This window comes from Mustelus asterias, chromosome 1 (assembly GCF_964213995.1).
Source record: "Mustelus asterias chromosome 1, sMusAst1.hap1.1, whole genome shotgun sequence".
In the NCBI taxonomy this organism is placed as follows: Eukaryota; Metazoa; Chordata; class Chondrichthyes; order Carcharhiniformes; family Triakidae; genus Mustelus; species Mustelus asterias.
Genome location: NC_135801.1, coordinates 127,879,474 through 127,898,112, shown reverse-complemented (window position 1 = coordinate 127,898,112; position 18,639 = coordinate 127,879,474). Strand labels below are relative to the sequence as shown.

Below are 18,639 nucleotides of genomic sequence, written 5' to 3'. Positions count from 1 at the left end.
ACATGGGATTAGGGGTAATTTATTATCTTGGATAGGTGACTGGCTGATGGACAGAAGATGGCGAAGACGGGGATAAATGGGTTTTTTTCTGGGTGCCATAGGGTTTGGTCCTTGGGCCCCAGCTACGTACAATCTATATTAATGACTTGGATACAGGGACAGAAGGCTCTATAGCCAAATTTGCAGATGACACAAAAATAGGCAGGACAGTAAGTTGCAATGAGGAAATAAGAACCTTACAAATGAATATAGATAGGTTAGGAGTGGGCCAAAATGTGGCAGATGGAGTTTAACGTGGATAAGTGTGAGGTCATGCATTTTGGTTGCAAAAACAGAAAGATGATTTATCTAAATGGGGAGGGACTTTGAGGTGTTCCAATGCAGAGGGTTCATGAGTCACATAAAACTAGCATGCAGGTACAGCAGATAATAAAGAAAGTGAATGGCATGTTGGCATTTATAGCTAAAGGAGTAGAATATAAAAGGTAAGGAAGTATTGTTGCAACCGTACAAGGCATTGGTGAGGTCGCACGTGGAGTATTGTGCACAGTTTTGGTCCCCTTATTTGAGGAAAGATGTAGTGGCATTGGAGGCAGTTCTGAGGAGGTTCACTAGATTGATTCCAGAGATGAGGGGTTTGTCATATGAAGAGAGATTGAACAGTTTAGGCCTATACTCTCTGGTATTTAGAAGAATGAGGGGAGATCAAATTGAGGTATTCAAGATGATAAAAGGTATGGATAGACCTGGAGTGGATGCTTTCGCTGGTGGGGCATTCTAGGACGAGAGGTCATAGTCTTAGGATAAGCAGTAGCAAATTTGAAACAGAGTTGAGGAGAAACTACTTCTCCCAAAGGGTTGTGAATCCGTGGAATTCGCTATCCAAAAACACAGTGGATGCTGGGACAGTGAGTAAATTTGTGTTAGACAGATTTTTAATTGGTAATGGGTTGAAAGGTTATGTGGAGAAGGCAGGAAAATGGGGATGAGGTGCATATCAGCGATGATTGAATGGCAGAGCAGACTCGATGGGCCGAATGGCCTAATTCATCTCCTTGATCTTATTAACTTATAAATCTTACTATTTAATTCCCTGAGGTACCTTTTCAACCAGTACCACCCACTTTGCTTGGCATCCATTTTCCGACTTCTTGGGACTTCAAAAACATTACAAACAATAAAAGAATGGAGTTGGTGCTACTGGATGAACACCACTTACCACAGTACAAAATACAATCTAGATTTAATGATAAATGTTTATTATGGATGTATATATAAATGATTTTAAGACACATCATTGCAAGTATTACCACTCAGAAAAGAAATCAATTTGGAAACACTTGTTAAAATTGAAATACAACATGCTTCTACTATTACAACTGAGTACAACATTTCAGAAAGATCAAGGTACAATTTTCCAAACCCATCATGTTTTCTTCAATACGTCACTTGACGTACTTGTTGTAAACTGGAACAAGCATCTGTATCAGGAGTTTTCCACCAATGGTTTCATATATAATTAAGAAACTGTATTTTTCATCAAATTGTAATAGCGTAGTATTTAAGTTTAAAAAGTATAAAACAAAATTCAACCCTCTTTAGAACATTAAGCCTTTCCAATTCACTCACTGCCACATTACTGCACTGCAGTGTTTGACACATTATTTTCCAACTTGTGATACACGCTCACTCTTAAAACATGTGGCCTCCAGCTTCTTGTTTGCAATGCCAGAGTTGAATAATGTGTTTATCTCCTTTGAAAACTCTATCATAGCATGCCACATAACAGACTCAGAAAAGTCCAATAAAAACAAAGGTAATTTAGAAATATTGTAGTCAGTTGGGAATGCAACCTTTTGGGAAATTTCTTCCCTTTTGGCACCTTTCTTTAATAAAAAAAGAGGGGAAGTCGATACTGGATTTGTATGCTTCAATTGCGTCTCTAAAATATTATTTTATCCAACTCTTAAAAAAACAGCCCATTAATAGAACAGGAACATCTCAATTTCCTGTTGCAACCACACTAACATGGACTCGTACTTGAAACTGTCAGTTTATAGCTCTAGCTAGCCAAAGACTGCTCAAATATATTTTGGTTATGACCATTTGCATACCGGAAAGGTGTTTTTGATCCTTCAGAGATTCAAAACAGCTCCAGAGGCAAAAGAAATTTATTGTGCATTTCAAAAATCAGCGTTAAAAACTTTTGACTTTAGTGAAGAATTTAAAGCTTGTTGGTGAGAAACCGGTCCAATATTTTTGTCTGTGAAAGGGCAGAAATGTGCCTATGATTCTGTTATCTGGAATTCAAAATGAATTGGTCCAATGATCAAATATTTATCCGTATAACCATACATCTGAACAAGGAAGTGAAGCAGAAAGAAAAAATACATTGAGATAATGGGAACTGACCTTGTATAGAAAGCCAATCAGTGAAAAAAAAAAATTAACCATAGAATTTTGCATTTGGAATGAACTACAGCATCTAACAATGAAAACGCTGAAATATCTAAGCAATCCCTTAACTATTTTCCTTGAAAATTAAGCAAATATTTGTGATTAACATATCTAAACATTAGCACCTCAAAAATGAAAATTCACATTTTAAAATTGCTGTTGGCATTAAATTTCAATAATGGGAAAGCTTAAGCCTAAACTTCCACAACTTCCTAATATTCCCAAACACCTTTTACAAAAGAAATAGCTAAACACATTTACAGACATCACCAGCAAGTTGGACGGATTTTGAGTAAAAAGAGAAAGAAAGGGGAAAATTTTACAAAAAATGTTCCTGCCACTTTGAAAACACATCCATATAAACGGTTAAAGGAAGAATTACTTTCAATAATGGGGACAGCTGCATAAGGATAGGCACAATAGAGCTCTGTATTCCAACAATGAACTACTTCCAGAGCAGGGCTCTCCAGCTGTTTAGCGAAAGTTCATTTTACTCAAAAAGCCCATCAAAACAAAACTAAATTCGTAAACACGGGAGTTTCTTTTTCTTCCTAAAATTGATTTACAGAAATGTGCACTAAATTTAAAAAAATAATTTTCCTAAAAAGAACAGCCAATACCATGATCGAACTAGACAGTTGTTATCCACTTGTAACCTAAATAGGGAAAGGCAGAGCCCCCAAGCTGTGCTGAAGTCGAATGAGATTTAACAATTGTTTCAGTGCTTTTAAATTGTAATTTAAACACAGCACAACACTTCCAACAGAACAGAAACCTGGCCCTGCCAGTTTCTGTATTATAAAACAAGAGGCTTTGTCCAAATTCCATTTACTGTGGCCATGCAAAGCAAAATTGATGCAAGATCAAAGTTGCCCACATGCATCACTGCTGCCAAAATGGCACCAGCAGCACAAAATTGCACTTATGCCACTGACACAAGAAATACAACACAGCATCAAGGTCAAACATGCAGTGTAACAATGCACAAAGCTCATTTGTGTCACTTCACACACAGAATTAAGAAAAACTGGGGGAGGCAAGGGTGGAAGCACGTGTGTTAGAAGCTGGATCAATCACATTACAGCTGGTGAATGTTAACACTGGGCAAAGAATTGAGTTTGCGAGGCTGGCAAAAAATTCTGAAGAGGTTTGACTTATTTCACACGTTTAGCAGCTACACGGCAGCATGCCTTAATAAATCAACTTGAGAATCACAGAAACAGTTTCATATTATCCAGTTTTTAAAAAAAAAAGTACACTATGTACAACATTGTGTAATACATGTTCATTACTGCCCAAGGTACAAATACAAATCAAATGTATTCCAGTTAGCTTTACTTTTACTGCTCCTTCTTCGACTTGTTCACTCCATTCTTTGGCAATCTTTGCCCCTTTGTGTACGCGTAGTACCAGAAGTTGAGAAATAAAATCATAAAGCTAACTCCATAAAGCCATATTATGTAGAGGAAAACTGGATACTGGTATTGGCAATTTTTCATGAAGAAGAACTGCCCAATATGGACAGTAATCACCACAAACTGAACCTGAAAGTTGAGGGAAAAAGCAGTTTGTTAATTGGTTGTAACCAGATCGCTCTAGCATATTTTTCGTCAAATACTGTGGCTGCTGGAATTACTCAGGTCAAGCAGCATCTGTGGAGGTAGAAACTGAACTAACACTTCAGGTTGATGACCTTTTGTCAGACCAGGTTTTAGTCAACTTGCCTTAACAGTAGATCCTCCTCAATAGATAAAGCAATATCATTTCATTGGTGTAATGCCATGGTAACACCGAAGAGGTACACAGGTTTGTAGATGAACCATCTTAAACAGAATTAAACTATAGCTCAAAGAATAATTTCTATTGAGAAAATTGAGATATGGTTTGGAGAAGGGACAGAAACTTGCACTCAATGTATTTTAGTGCATGTTAAGGCGGTCCATCATGTAAACAGGCAAGACAGTCATTCAGTTCTACACCTTCAGTGAAAATCTTCAACCTGCTACAAATCAAACGAGGAGGGATTCCCCTTAAATGTCTGACATCTGGGAAAAGGAGACAGACAGAGTTTATATTGCTGGAAGTGTATATATATGATATAATAGGATCCTATAAAGTGATTCTCTCCCAAATGCCAACATTGTCTGGTCTCATAGCAGAGTGGCCTACTGAAAAATTGGGGTGCAGGGTGGCAAGTCATGGAGGAAGAAATTCACATCTTGTAATCACTGCTGAGGCACAATTGCCCTTCGTAACTGAAAGTTAGACCGCTTTAGGAGATCAGAGTGACACTGCTGTAACATCAGCTAACACAGTTGTTTGTGCGTAGTATTTGGAAGAGAGCAAAGAGAGTTTAATTAATTAATTCCTTATTTGAAATATGCTCCAACCTGTTGGTGCATTAGCACAAGCTAACCAAATGATAAAAGTGGAGGATGAAGATTTTTTTTTCAAAGTCAGTGCAAGCATATCAATACAGTCTCTTGTTAATTCTGTTTGTTACAAACATTGAATTTTACTGTATGGATTAAGTTTTCTCTGCACATCAATTCACAGAATTCAGATAAAACTTCAATTAGCAGCAGACTCTACTTAAGTCCCAAGAAAAGCACTGGAGTGATTTTGTTCTCTCCAGGACAACATTTCCACAAATCCTCTCAGTATGAACATTGAAATAAAAAGCACTAGCTTTGCGTAATAAACTCAACTCAAAAGGGAAACCTGGCCCAACCACTTGGCGACCACAGACTAATTGTACTGAGTACAGGAGAGTTCAAATCCCACCACAGCGGGCTACCAAATTGCATTTTTAAATACCTGATAGTTTGCGGGCCAGCACCAGGCACTCACTGGAGTGATGCAAAGACCCAGTTGGATTACTAATGCCCTGGGATGGAACCTGCCACCCCTCCTGGGACTTGGCTAATTTACAAGTTACGGGAAATGTCCCTGGGCCAATTAGTCAGCCGCATGTCAGCCACAACCCAAGAACAAAGTGAAAACTTACCAATTGAATAGTGGTCATGTACTTTTTCCACCATAAATACTTCTGGTAAGTTTGCCCCAGTGCAGATAAACCATAGTACGAATACATGATTATATGGACGATACAGTTTATAAGAGCATGAAAGGTTCCCAGACCGCCTATGTGGAGAGAAATGAAAAAACTGTTAATCAAAGAAGCTGGATCAGCTCTCCAAAGATTGTGCTGGTGGACTTTTCAATTACTGCTCTGGAGGTACACAACAAAAGGAATGATTATATTAAATAAAGCAGTATTTTTTGAAAAAGTATTTTTTTTTAAATCACAGAACAACCTGTTAACGCCCACCCTTCAATTAAATAAAGTTTATCAAGCATTCAATGCACTAATGCCCAAGTTACGCATTAAAACAAAATCAGCGTTGAACATACTTATCCCTAATTCTCAGGGCAACAACTGGCATGTATAATTTGGTTCGCTTCACTCCCCCAAGCCATATATCCAACCTACATTAGCATTACTGAATAATCTATCACAGGACTGTACTTGCTCAGTTAAATTAATTATTTTGTAAATTGAGTTTGTGTCTTTATATGCCCTGTTTGTGAACAGAACTCCCACTTACCTGATGAAGGAGCAGTGCTCCGAAAGCTAGTGGCTTTTGCTACCAAATGAACCTGTTGGACTTGAACCTGGTGTTGTGAGACTTCTTACTGTGCTCAGTTAACTACCACACAAAGCATGATTGCACCACCTAATGGCAGTAAGTAATTACTGCAGATCAACTGACATTTTCTTCACTGCGTTTTCACTTTGCCATTAGTGATGACAAATCTTTCAAATAGCTACAATTGTTCAACTGTTTCCAGATTGAACTGATCAAAGTAAAATATCTAACAATTAGAATGTGAAGGAACGAAACTTCACACTTGCACAAGTTAATTTTCAATGCCATGGAATCCCTACAGTGCAGAAGGAGGCCATTCGGCCCATTGAGTCTGCACCAACCACAATCCCACCCATCCCTATTCCCGTAGCCCCACGTATTTACCCTGCGAATCCCTCTGACACCAAGAGGCAATTTAGCATGGCCAGTCAACCCAATCCACTCATCTTTGGACTGTGGGAGGAAACCAGAGTATCCCCTCACAGACACGAGGAGAATGTGCAAACTCCACACAGACAGTGACCCAAGCTGGGAATCGAACCCGGGTCCCCAGCGCTGTGAGGCAGCAGTGCTAACCACTGTGCCTCTCTCAAAATGAAAAATAGACTTGTATGGGAATGGATAAGTTTTAATTTTTCTGGCACATCTGGTGACCATCACCCAAGTACAGCAACTTCTCAGGGCCCGTGTATTTCAATTATCTTCTCAGGTTTTCTAGAAAGATATTAGTTGAGCAAAGTTTCTGGAGGAGCAGAGCATCTCTGGCTGCACTTGCTGATTTCAGTGTTTAGTTGCACGTTGCTGGAAGTTACATAAGAACATAAGAAATAGAAGCAGGAGTAGGCCATCTAGCCCCTCAAGCCTGCTCCGCCATTCAATAAGATCATGGCTGATCTGATAGTGGGTTCAGTTCCACTTACCCGCCCGCTCCCCATAACCCTTAATTCCCTTATTGGCTAAAAACCTATCTATCTGTAACTTAAACACATTTAATGAGGTAGCCTCTACCGCTTCATTGGGCAGAGAATTTCAAAGATTCACTACCCTCTGGGAGAAGAAGTTCCTCCTCAACTCTGTTCTAAATTGACTCCCCTGTATTTTGAGGCTATGCCCCCTAGTTCTTGTTTCCATTGTAAGTGGAAACAATCTCGATGTTTCTACCCTGTCTAGCCCCTTCATTATCTTATATGTCTCTATAAGATCTCCCCTCAACCTTCTAAACTCCAAAGAGTACAGGCCCAGTCTGCTCAATCTCTCCTCATAAGCCAACCCCCTCACCTCTGGAATCAACCTAGTTCTCTGAACCTTCTCTGCACCCCTTCCAAAGCCAATACATCCTTTCTTAAATAAGGGGACCAAAACTGTACATAGTACTCTAGGTGCGGCCTCACCAGCACCTTGTACAGTTGCAGCATGACCTCCCTGCTTCTATACTCCATCCCTCTCACGATAAAGACCAACATTCCATTTGCCTTCTGATTTGCTATCTGATTTATGCAACAGGGAGCGCCTTTTTCTTATTTCTTCCCCACAGGATGTGAGCATTATTGGCTAGCATAGATTTCTTGAACCGCTGCAGTCATTTTAGTACAGTTACAGCCACAGTGCTATTGGGCAGGGAATTCCAGGATCCTGACCCAGTGACTGTGAAGGAACAGTGATACAGTTCAACAAGATGCTACATGCTCGTACTACAGATGCAATGGAGGGTTTGGTTTACAGCAGTGGGTGGGGCAGAATGGTCTCAGGATATCACCATGGGAGAACGGGGGAATTATTAGAATAGACTACAGCACTTGGTGGGGGACATGGTAGGACATTAGAGCATTGCAGAGGGGCATCGTACTGTCGTTAGGATTGGAATGGACCAAATATGACTGCCTAGTCCGGGAGTGTTGGCAGAGTTGAAATACTGGGGCAGGGAGACGGGAGGTAAGAACAAAAAATGCTGGAAATATTCAGGAGGTCAGGCAGCACCTGTGAAACAGAGTTAATGTTTCAGGTGGTGAAACTCCGGTCAGAGCTAGGAAACTTTAGAAGTGTGATAGCTTTTAAGCAAGTGGAAGGATGAAGAGACAGGGCGGAAGGCAGGAGAGAATAACTGACAAGATTAAAAGGCCAAAGGGAACAGTAAGTGGAAAGTTAAACAAAGGATTGGTCAAGGAGTATAAATGACAGAACAATGATTAGCAGCCAAGTCAAAATAAGAGAAAAAAAGAATTCAAATTTAGGAGAAAAAAAAACAATGGGTACAAAAGTTACAATCTGAAATTGTTGAACTCAACGTTGTGTCCAAAGTGCCTAACCAAACGGTGAGGTTCTGTTCTTCAAGCTGACAGTGAGCGTCACTGGAACAGGAAGGTCAGCAGAAGAGAATTACAATGAAAGTGACTGGAAGCTTGGGGTTATGCTTGTGAAAGGAATGGAGGTGCACTGCAAAGCGATCAGCCAATCTGCTTTTGGTATCCCCAAAGGGAGATCGGAGTGTCTATTGGTGGTGGTGAGGGACTGACTCCCTGAAGGTATCACAGAATTGTTATGGTTCAGGAGGCAGCCATTTGGCCCATTGCATCTGCACCAGCTCTCCAAATGAGCATTGTAACTGTGTGTCATTCCCCTGCCTTTTCCCAGTACCCTGCATATTGTTTCTAATCAAGTAATCCTCTTAATGTCCTCTTGAATACCTCGATTGAACTTGCCTCCACCACACTTCCAGGGAGTGCATTCCTGACTCGAACTACTCACTGTGTGAAGTAGTTTTGTTCCATATTACATTTGCTTATTTTGCAAATCACTTTAAATCTGTGCCCTCTCATTTTTGATCTTTTTACGAGTGGGAACAGTTTCGCCCTATTTACTCGGGCCAGCCCCCTCATGATTTTCAGCATCTCTATCAAATCTCCTCTTCTCCTCTCCAAGGAGAACAATCACAACCTATCTTCATAACTGAAGTTCTTCATCCCTAGAACCATTCTTTTGACCCTCTTCTGCACTGTCTCCAAAGCATTCACATCCTTCCTATAGCGTGGCACCCAGAACAGTGCACAATAGTGCAGCTGAGGTCTAACTAGTGTCTAGTATAAGTTCAGCATAACCTCCTTGCTCTTGTATTCTATGCCCCTATTAATAAAGCCCAAAAGACTATATGTTCTGTTAACCACGCTCTCCATCTATGCCACCTTCAATGAACTGTGCACATATATCCCCAGGTCCTTCTGCTGCTACACATCTTTGAAGAATTTTACCTCTTATTTTACGTTGTCTCTCCGCATTCTTTCTACAAAATTGCATCACCCCACACTTGTCCACGTTGATCTTCATTAGCCACCTATCAGCCCACTCCACCAGCTTGCCCATGTCCTTTTGAAGTTCTACATCATTCTCTTCACAGTTTACAATACTTCAAAGTTTTGTTTCAATCCACCACCTTTGAAATTGTCCCCTGCACACCTAGATCTAGATGATTAACATACATCAGGAAAAACAAGGGTCCCAATACTGACCCCTGGGGAACACTTGGGGATCTCAAACAATGATGAGACAGAGTACAGGAAAGAGATAGAGAATCTGGTGAACTGGTGCAGACAACAATAATTCTCCCTCCATGTCAACGAAATGAAGGAGATAGTCATCGACTTCAGGAAACATAGGGCTTGCCCTTTTTATTCCATGAGAAATATTGGGATGGGGATGCTAGGATTTGGCAACAAATAGAATCAGGTCATTTATATGTAAATAAATAAGATAATTTTATTCAACAGACTTAAGTGTCATTTCATAAAAGTGTGTTGTAAACAAGACTTAGATCATGCTTCACAGAATCCCTACAGTGTAAAGGAGGAGGCCATTGGGCCCATCGAGCCTGCACCGGCAACAATCCCACCCAGGCCCTATCCCAGGCCCTATCCCTGTAAACCCACTTATTTACCCTGCTAAGGGGCAATTTAGCATGGCCAATCAACCTAACATGCACATCTTTGGACTGTGGGAGGAAACCCAAGCAGACACAGGGAGAACGTGCAAACTCCACACAGACAGACAGTCACCTAAGGCTGGATTTGAACCCGTGAGGTAGCAGTGCTAACCACTGTGCCATCGTGCTGTGTTTGTGCAATAATTTATTGTACTTTTTGTTGTTACCCCATTTTAACAGTTGTTTAAATTTCAGTGATTAGTTCAGCCTGTACAATGTGGGCCAATGAAGTATTTTCCATGTTCTGGAGCAACAGCAGATTCAGTGAGACTGCAAGTCAAATTCCTGCATGCAGTGTTTCTGTCGAGCAAGGTAACTATTCATGAACAGTTACCTTGCTCGACAGAAGCGCTGGAAAGAGTGCAGAGGAGATTTACCAGGATGCTGCCTGGTTTGGAGTGTCGGTCTTATGAGGAAAGGTTGAGGGAGCTGGGGCTGTTCTCTCTGGAGCGGAGGAGATTGAGGGGAGACTTAATAGAGGTTTATAAAATGATGAAGGGGATAGATCGAGTGAACGTTCAAAGACTATTTCCTCGGGTGGATGGAGCTATTACGAGGGGGCATAACTATAGGGTTCATGGTGGGAGATATAGGAAGGATATCAGAGGTAGGTTCTTCACGCAGAGAGTGGTTGGGGTGTGGAATGGACTGCCTGCAGTGATAGTGGAGTCAGACACTTTAGGAACATTTAAGCGGTTATTGGATAGGCACATGGAGCACACCAGGATGGTAGGGAGTGGGATAGCTTGATCTTGGTTTCAGATGAAGGTCGGCACAACATCGTGGGCCGAAGGGCCTGTTCTGTGCTGTACTGTTCTATGTTCTATGTTCTAACAAGGTGTGGAGATGCCAGCGTTGGACTGGGGTGGGCACAGTAACAAGTCTCTCAACACCAGGTTAAGTCCAATAGGTTTATTTGGAATCACGAGCTTTCAGAGCACTGCTCCTTCCTCAGGTGAGTCACCTGAGGGAGCAGCGCTCCGAGAGCTCATGATTCCAAATAAACCCATTGGACTTTAATCTGGTTTATGAACAAAAACAGTTGCAGATTAAGAGAGGTAGAGTGAGCCAACTGTTGAAAGTTTAAACAGTAGGAAGCACAAACCTTCTTAGTTTATTTGTGGATTCAGTATCTCATGCAATAAAAGCAAATTAGCAAGTCAACAAGTTTACCTGGAGCAAATTTGACTCCAAACCACCATGTGAAAGACATGATGGTGTGATGATAAACATGAAGGAATGTCACTTGACTGTTCTTCTTTCGAAGCACAAAGAAGATCTGTGTGGAAAAACAAGAAATGCCATTACAATTTTGTGTTCAGTCATCTGAAAATAATTTTACCAGCTTACAAATAATTGTATTTCTAAAACCGAATGTTTTGATGTTGACCTCCGATTCACAAGCAAGATAATAACTTGAACTCAAACAAAGTAATCCCTTCACAATTAGAGGCTGGGTTCACAACAAGGAAAAAATTTCCAATAATACAGGAATGTTTGCTGAATAAATTAATGTAACAATGTGGTGCATTTTCAAAAATCACCGGTTATAGCAAATTGCTTCCGCAAACTTGGCATTTCTTTGTATTTTTTTTCAGTCTTAGGATATGTTGCTTGCAAGGCCAGCACTTATACTCTCTTCCACCTTCTTCCGTCAGGAAAAAGATACAAAGTCTGAGATCATGTACTAACCGACTTAAAAACAGCTTCTTCCCTGCTGCCAGACTTTTGAATGGACCTCCCATATATTAAGACGATCTTTCTCTACACCTTGTGACTGTTACACTATATTTCTCTACCCTCTCCTTTCCTTCTCCCCTATATAGTCTATGAACAGTATGTCTTGTCTGTATAGCGCACAAGAAACAATACTTTTCACTGTATCCCAATACATGTGACAATAATAAAATAAAATAAAATTTATTTTCCACTCCTAGTTGTCTTGAGAAGATAATTGTAAGCCATTCTGAACTGATTTTGGGCTGACATCCTCAAAAGAAAGAGATAAAAATGCACTCCTGTTTTGAAAGGAGGTTTCGTTGATGCGTTGTGCAACAACTGGATTACAGGTTCTGCTATTGGCTTCATGTATTTGGAAGCAGCCCAAATTTCCTGAAAACAATACTTCCATTATTGAGAGAAACTAATGCCACTAATCCAGAAAAAAATATATAAATGGAACAGCCAATTATATAGAATAAATTCAGCAGAACAACTTGCTCCCATAGCAAATTAAACTTTATGCTAGGGCACACCATTTTGATCAATAAATTCAAATTTTTAATTTTGATTATTATGCAAATAATAGGTCAATAGTATCCTGCAGTCAGGATCCAAGATACAGCTTTAGACAACAGCATACAATTTTTAATACACCGTCTACTGAAAGCTTTTAAAGACACTTCTCTTAAAGCACATCATGCTACAACAAATAACTACTTGTTTGTATAAAATTTATAAAAAATTTAAGGTGCCAATGACGAGGTACAATCTGCTCCCATGATACTTACAGTGTCCGATAACTCAATAAACTTTGATATGTAAAAAAGCCAGCACGTCCAGGCCATCTAGAAGAAAGATAATGAAACATGACAGTGATTAATACAGCATCTTTCACATGGTTGTGGCGACTTTAACGTATCTATTTGTCACAAAAAGATTTTTGCAACAAATAGATATGTTAAAGTCGCCATAGTCTCAGATGACTATAGGCTGATTAATGATTTTAACCTGAGGATCACTACACCCAAGTCAAGGGCAAGCTTGAGAAGACGGGCTTTCATGAATACCCTCAGCAGGTACGGGAATTGAACCCATACTGTTGGCATCACTCTGCATCACTAACTAGCTGTCCAGCCAACCGAGAGGTGGTCTGACTTAAAGGCTAACTTGGGTGATGGTTTTCCCATGCACCTGCTGTCCTTGTCCTTCTCAGCAGCAGATGTTTCCCGCTGCACACAAATAAACATGATGATTTGTGGCTAGTTGCACAATGAACTGAAATAACTAAAAAGTGGCAAGCCTATACTTTCTACAACCAAAACAATTAGTTGTTGTTGCTATAGCAAGTAATTTTTCTGGCAGAGCCAATTGCGAATCCACATGCCTCTACTCTCTCCCCATAACTTTCAGAACTGAATCAAGGGGGATTAAATCAGGAACCCAGATATGCTCGAAGCAGAGGTGAAAAAGGTTGGCTGAATATTTACTTACCCTGAGGGCTTGTGGTGACCTGGAGTAATCCACAAGGTCACAACGGAATGAGTATCCAGTGGCCCAGCCCGACATAAGAAACTGTTAGTTGGTAAAGAAACCAAAAAAGTTAATTACTGCAAGATACAAAGAAAAACCATGAATATCAGAGAGGTGTGTTAATATTTGCTTTCACACCAAAAAATCCCACTGACAATTTGGTTACAAGAATTCTTTTCAACTTCTGCACAGCCTTGTCATACAAAACGAATGCTAGTTTTGTACAAGAGCCTAGTCTAGATTTGAGTCTAGGATCTGAGTTACTTACACTCCCAATATCAACTGTGGAATCAAAATTCTTCACCCACAAGAATGATTTCAAATACAATATAAATACAAAATGGTAGCCAAGAAATCAAAAGTAAACAAGCTCCAGTGTAAAAGCACCAAACATTCAGCAGTAAATGTGTGGGATATATATAAAATAGATGCTTTTAGTATTGCATTCCCCTTCAGATGAAATCTCTTGTTGACCCTTGCACCTGTAAACAAATTCTTGAAGTTTATCGGAGTCACACGTGATTTGTTACTCTTGTAATTTTAATTAGCACGTGACACAATCACAAGTTAAACACCTTATTCAATAAATTGGATGCTACACCATTTTACCCAGGTCAGGATAACCTTTATTTTTAAAAATTCAAAAAGCTTGCTGCTGTTTATAGGACCACTTTTTTAAAAAAAAACTTTCCTTTCCACATTGGAGGTTCTCTTCTCTGCTAATGTAATTGTATTGTATATTGATGTTCCTCCTTGGAAGGGAATGGAGGGGTAAACATGACTTCTTTGAAAGAGATTCAATGCCAGAATGATATGCCTGGCAATGGGAGATTGTAAAAGGGATGTTGGCCAGCAAGGCAGAGTTTTCTAGTAATGTTTTTGATTGATTAATTAGCTTATTATAGGAAGCAATATTCTTTCCATCGATTCCAAATAACCCTATAAGCTAACGTGCTACAGCATTGCTTACCAATGAGTCCATTTGCAGGTTGCATGGTTTCTGTTCCAAAGCCACTATGTACATACCTGGAAAAATTATGGCTTGGGTTTCCAAAGTACATGTACTCAGGAGGAAAAGACAATTCTAGCATAAATTTCACAGCTGATGGCACAAATAGAAACACATCCAAATCAGAGTTGCATTCACAATTAAAATGTGCTAAAAGGCCATCATTTCCCAGTATCAAATTTGCACACATTTATTTTAATTAAAAAAAACAGAACTACTGGTCAAATTGTTTATTTCTACATGTGGCCCAAAAACCCATCCCAAATTAGCACAAGAGAATATCTAGTTAGAGTCAATGATTTGTTAGTTGGAAAATTTGATTAAACATTTACATTGTGTATTAAATATTGGAAAGTAGCAGTGCAAAACAATTTCACAAATATTGCTATCATGGTGAAACATTTGGGATGTATTGAACTGCCAGCAGGTTACATAAGAACATAAGAACATAAGAAATAGGAGCAGGAGTAGGCCATCTAGCCCCTCGAGCCTGCCCCGCCATTCAATAAGATCATGGCTGATCTGACGTGGATCAGTACCACTTACCCGCCTGATTCCCATAACCCTTAATTCCCTTACCGATCAGGAATCCATCCATCCGCGCTTTAAACATATTCAGCGAGGTAGCCTCCACCACCTCAGTGGGCAGAGAATTCCAGAGATTCACCACCCTCTGGGAGAAGAAGTTCCTCCTCAACTCTGTCTTAAACCGACCCCCCTTTATTTTGAGGCTGTGTCCTCTAGTTTTAACTTCCTTACTAAGTGGAAAGAATCTCTCCGCCTCCACCCTATCCAGCCCCCGCATTATCTTATAAGTCTCCATAAGATCCCCCCTCATCCTTCTAAACTCCAACGAGTACACATTACCAAAACTAGTATCAACGTTTATTTTAATGAATTGTTAATACTAGTTCTAAGCCGCGGAAGCTAATGTTTTTCATTTCTGGACTGACCCGAAATTTAATGAGCACCTCACACAAAGCTCAATAATGCAGTTCACCAGTCAAGTTACATTAAAACTAAGTTATACCGTCTCAAAAGCAGAAAGTACAAAAAAAATGTTTCGATTAATGAGATGCAGTCTGGTTCGAGAAGCCAACAGCTCATCTGCATGAGCTTTTCCAGTCTCCACTCTATAAAAACCATGCGCTTCCTCGCATACTTCCAACATTTGTCAATTGACATGACCAAACGGATCCTTATAATTTACCAAAATCCAAAGTTGTCCATTTCTACTGTTTAATGATTCTCTTATGGGTTATTATTGTACAACTTGTATTCAGTCAGAGCAATGCTGGATGGATTTCATTTTCCCCTTTGGCCCAAAAATACCTTATAGGCAGGGTTCATGTCGCACTATCTGTAACCCCCACAACTTGCCTGGGCTTGCAAAATCACACTAACCGTCCTGGCTTGAGACAATTCGCACCTCATTAACCTATGCTTAACCCTCTCTCCACTCACATTGTCTGTACCTGTAAAGACATGATTACCTGTAAAGACTCGCATTCCAACCATTATCTTGTAAATTGAGTCTGTGTCTATGTATGCCCTGCTTGTGAACACAACTCTCCCACTCACCTGATGAAGGAGCAGTGCTCCGAAAGCTTGTGCTACCAAATAAACCTATTGGGCTTTAACCTGGTGTTGTGCGACTTCTTACTAGGAATGGTTTAGACAGAGTTGAGACATAGTCCAGGAAGACAGAAGGAATCTATTTAAGGGAGCTGAAGATTTGGTCATCTGTGGAGTTGGGAGGAAGTAATAACTCACCTCTGGATGATGATCAAGCAGCCTGACAACACAAAGACAGTTGTGAAACCAACGGGGGCGGTGGATAAAGAGAGCAGCATATCAGTAAAGCTGACCCCATGATACTGCGGGCTGTCACTGAGAGACAGCAGGTAAATATCGAACAGCTGGGGCTTGAAGATGGATCTGCAGCTGCCTCAAACTAATGTGAAGGAGAGAAAATGGGATTCAGAGGGCAACACAAACATGACAGATTGCACCTCAACATTCTGTAGAAAGGAAAATGCAGCACATTCAGAGAATGTTGTTTGAGACTTTTGTGCAGGTGATTCGATATTCGGTTACAGGAAGTCAGAGTTATGGAGAGATGGAAATATAAGACCGTAAGACATAGGAGCAGAATTAGGCCACTTGGCCCATCGAGTCTGCTCCGCCATTCAAACATGGCTGATATTTTTCTCATCCCCATTCTCCTGCTTTTTCCCCATAACCCCTGATCCCCTTATTAATCAGGAACCTAACTATCTCTAATAGATCAAAACAAACATCTGATGAATATTGGAGATAGGGGGCTATTTTCTGAAGACAGCAAGAATAAAGGAGGGTTTTTTGAGATAGCGTGAAGAAACAATGTACTCGAGGGGAATGGCGGATCACGGGGTCCAATGCCAGTACATGGAAGAGACAGTAAAATGGTCTACTTCAAGGGTCAGTACTGGCCCCCATCACCTTGTTCAACCTGCCAGCCATTTGCTGCCACAAGTTCATCTACACAGATGAAATCTGCTATTTTTACCAAGTGAGAAATTTCAAGATCAATAGTGCTCTTAATCTCAACCTTAGTAAACGCTCTGACTATTCGAACAAAACTGGTGCCTCAAACCAAGTGCTGCCAAAACTGTGTCATGTGTCTACCACCTTGACAATGCAGGAAGTCACCAAGAATTTAGCCTCTACCTAAACGGCAGCCACATCAAACACCACCCTACACCCACCTATCATGGCGTTGTTTTGGAAAGTACACTGACTTTTAAGCCACACCTCCAGAAAGTCTCCACTACAGTGAAGACTTGGAACAATCTCATCAACAAACTAGTAGGAACCTCTTGGGGAGCCAACACCAGAACTCTAAGAACCTCTTTTATGGCTCTCTCCTACTCAGTAGCTGAGTGCTGCACTTCTGTCTGGAAGAACTGTCTGTGCACTGCAAACTGGGAAGTGTCCAACTGAATGAGACCGTGAGGAATATCTCAGGAGCAATCCGGTCAACAAACACAAACTGGCTACCTGTGCTCTGCAGCATTGTGCCACCACAAGCCATCGTGAACCTAGCACAGCACAGCTGCTAGAAAGTGCACACAAAAATCCAGAGCTGCCACTGGTAGAAAACATCATCCATCTGCCCACCCAGAAAACACCTCATCTCAAGGCAGCAAATCTGGAACAACGCCAACAACACAGCCCAGAATCAGCACCTGGTTGATGATCCCACATTAGAAATCCCAGTCAGGCTGGTGGAAGAGAGTTTGCTTGTCTTGTTGAGTGGTTTAAGGGAGCAAGAGGTGGGTGTTTCATTATTTGTGTTCTGTTCTGGGAGAACTTGACCCTGGGACTGTCCCAGACTTTATTAGGTTTTCCCTGCAAGCTGTGCAACCTGAGTGTTCCCGCACAGACTCTATATAATGTGATCCTTTACGATACATTGTGTGCATGGCTGTGCCGAGAACAAAGGGCTCACGCACCTAAATGAATCAGCTATGCACGACAAACAAACATTAGAGGGTATATTGCTCATGGGATAAGGGAGAAGCTGAAAAGACAGGGTTGAGGTCAAACTTCTGACTGGTGTTTTAGAAGGCAGCTGCTCAGAAGGTCTTCAGCCCAAGGAAGAAATCCATGAGCTTCTTGCAGTGTCTTTAAGGGGGTGGGGGAGGAACTACAAGGATAGCCCAAAGCAGGTGGGGAAGGAGTTGATGGAGGCAATTGCTTTTTGCAGCTGAGAGCCAGAAGAGAGTAGTGCTCAATTTAAACAAGATAAACAAGACTAAAAATATTGCACACCAGCAAGGCTCAAACTTGCATCTTTCAAATTTGAAGTAAATGCAAGTATGTTGTACCACGAAGAAAAGGAACAATGAGAGATAGCTTGCTGTGAACATGGGCAAAACTCTCACAAGGAAATATTTACTTGCAGTGTGATCCTTTCAAATGGGCCGCTAATAGCTGTAAGTGCAAATTCAACATAATGAATTTCATCCACAGTCATCCAAATGGTGCATGTTTTACAATAGTAGTCAAATTACAGACAGAACATACTCACTTCATAACACATATATACGGAATAGATCACCATGGACAAATTGTACACGATCATTATTTGCTTCAACCGCAGCGGTTTCCGGTTCTCCATTAGCTTTGGCCCAAAAAACGTCACAAAGTAGATGTAGGCTCCAAGGATAACGGTTTGTGGGAGTGGAGAAGACATTAATGGCCAGTCTTCAACTCTGGGATCTACAAAAGGAAAAATATATATAGTTGCACTCATT

The 18,639-nt window shown here is 40.7% G+C and overlaps 1 protein-coding gene across 2 annotated transcripts in view; it reads right to left on the bottom strand.

The window, feature by feature from the left end:
- Positions 1-1,239: 1,239 nt before the first annotated feature.
- elovl7a (ELOVL fatty acid elongase 7a) overlaps positions 1,240-18,639 on the bottom strand; it is a 49,481-nt gene continuing 32,081 nt past the window's right edge. For both annotated transcript variants that reach the window (XM_078218728.1, XM_078218737.1), the window contains exons 3-8: positions 18,414-18,604; positions 13,294-13,374; positions 12,591-12,647; positions 11,254-11,359; positions 5,465-5,601; positions 1,240-4,001 (exon numbers count right to left, since the gene is read on the bottom strand). In XM_078218728.1, coding sequence (XP_078074854.1) covers positions 3,798-4,001; positions 5,465-5,601; positions 11,254-11,359; positions 12,591-12,647; positions 13,294-13,374; positions 18,414-18,604 — 776 coding nt within the window. In that variant the 3' untranslated portion in view covers positions 1,240-3,797. The remainder of the gene's footprint in view (positions 4,002-5,464; positions 5,602-11,253; positions 11,360-12,590; positions 12,648-13,293; positions 13,375-18,413; positions 18,605-18,639) is intronic.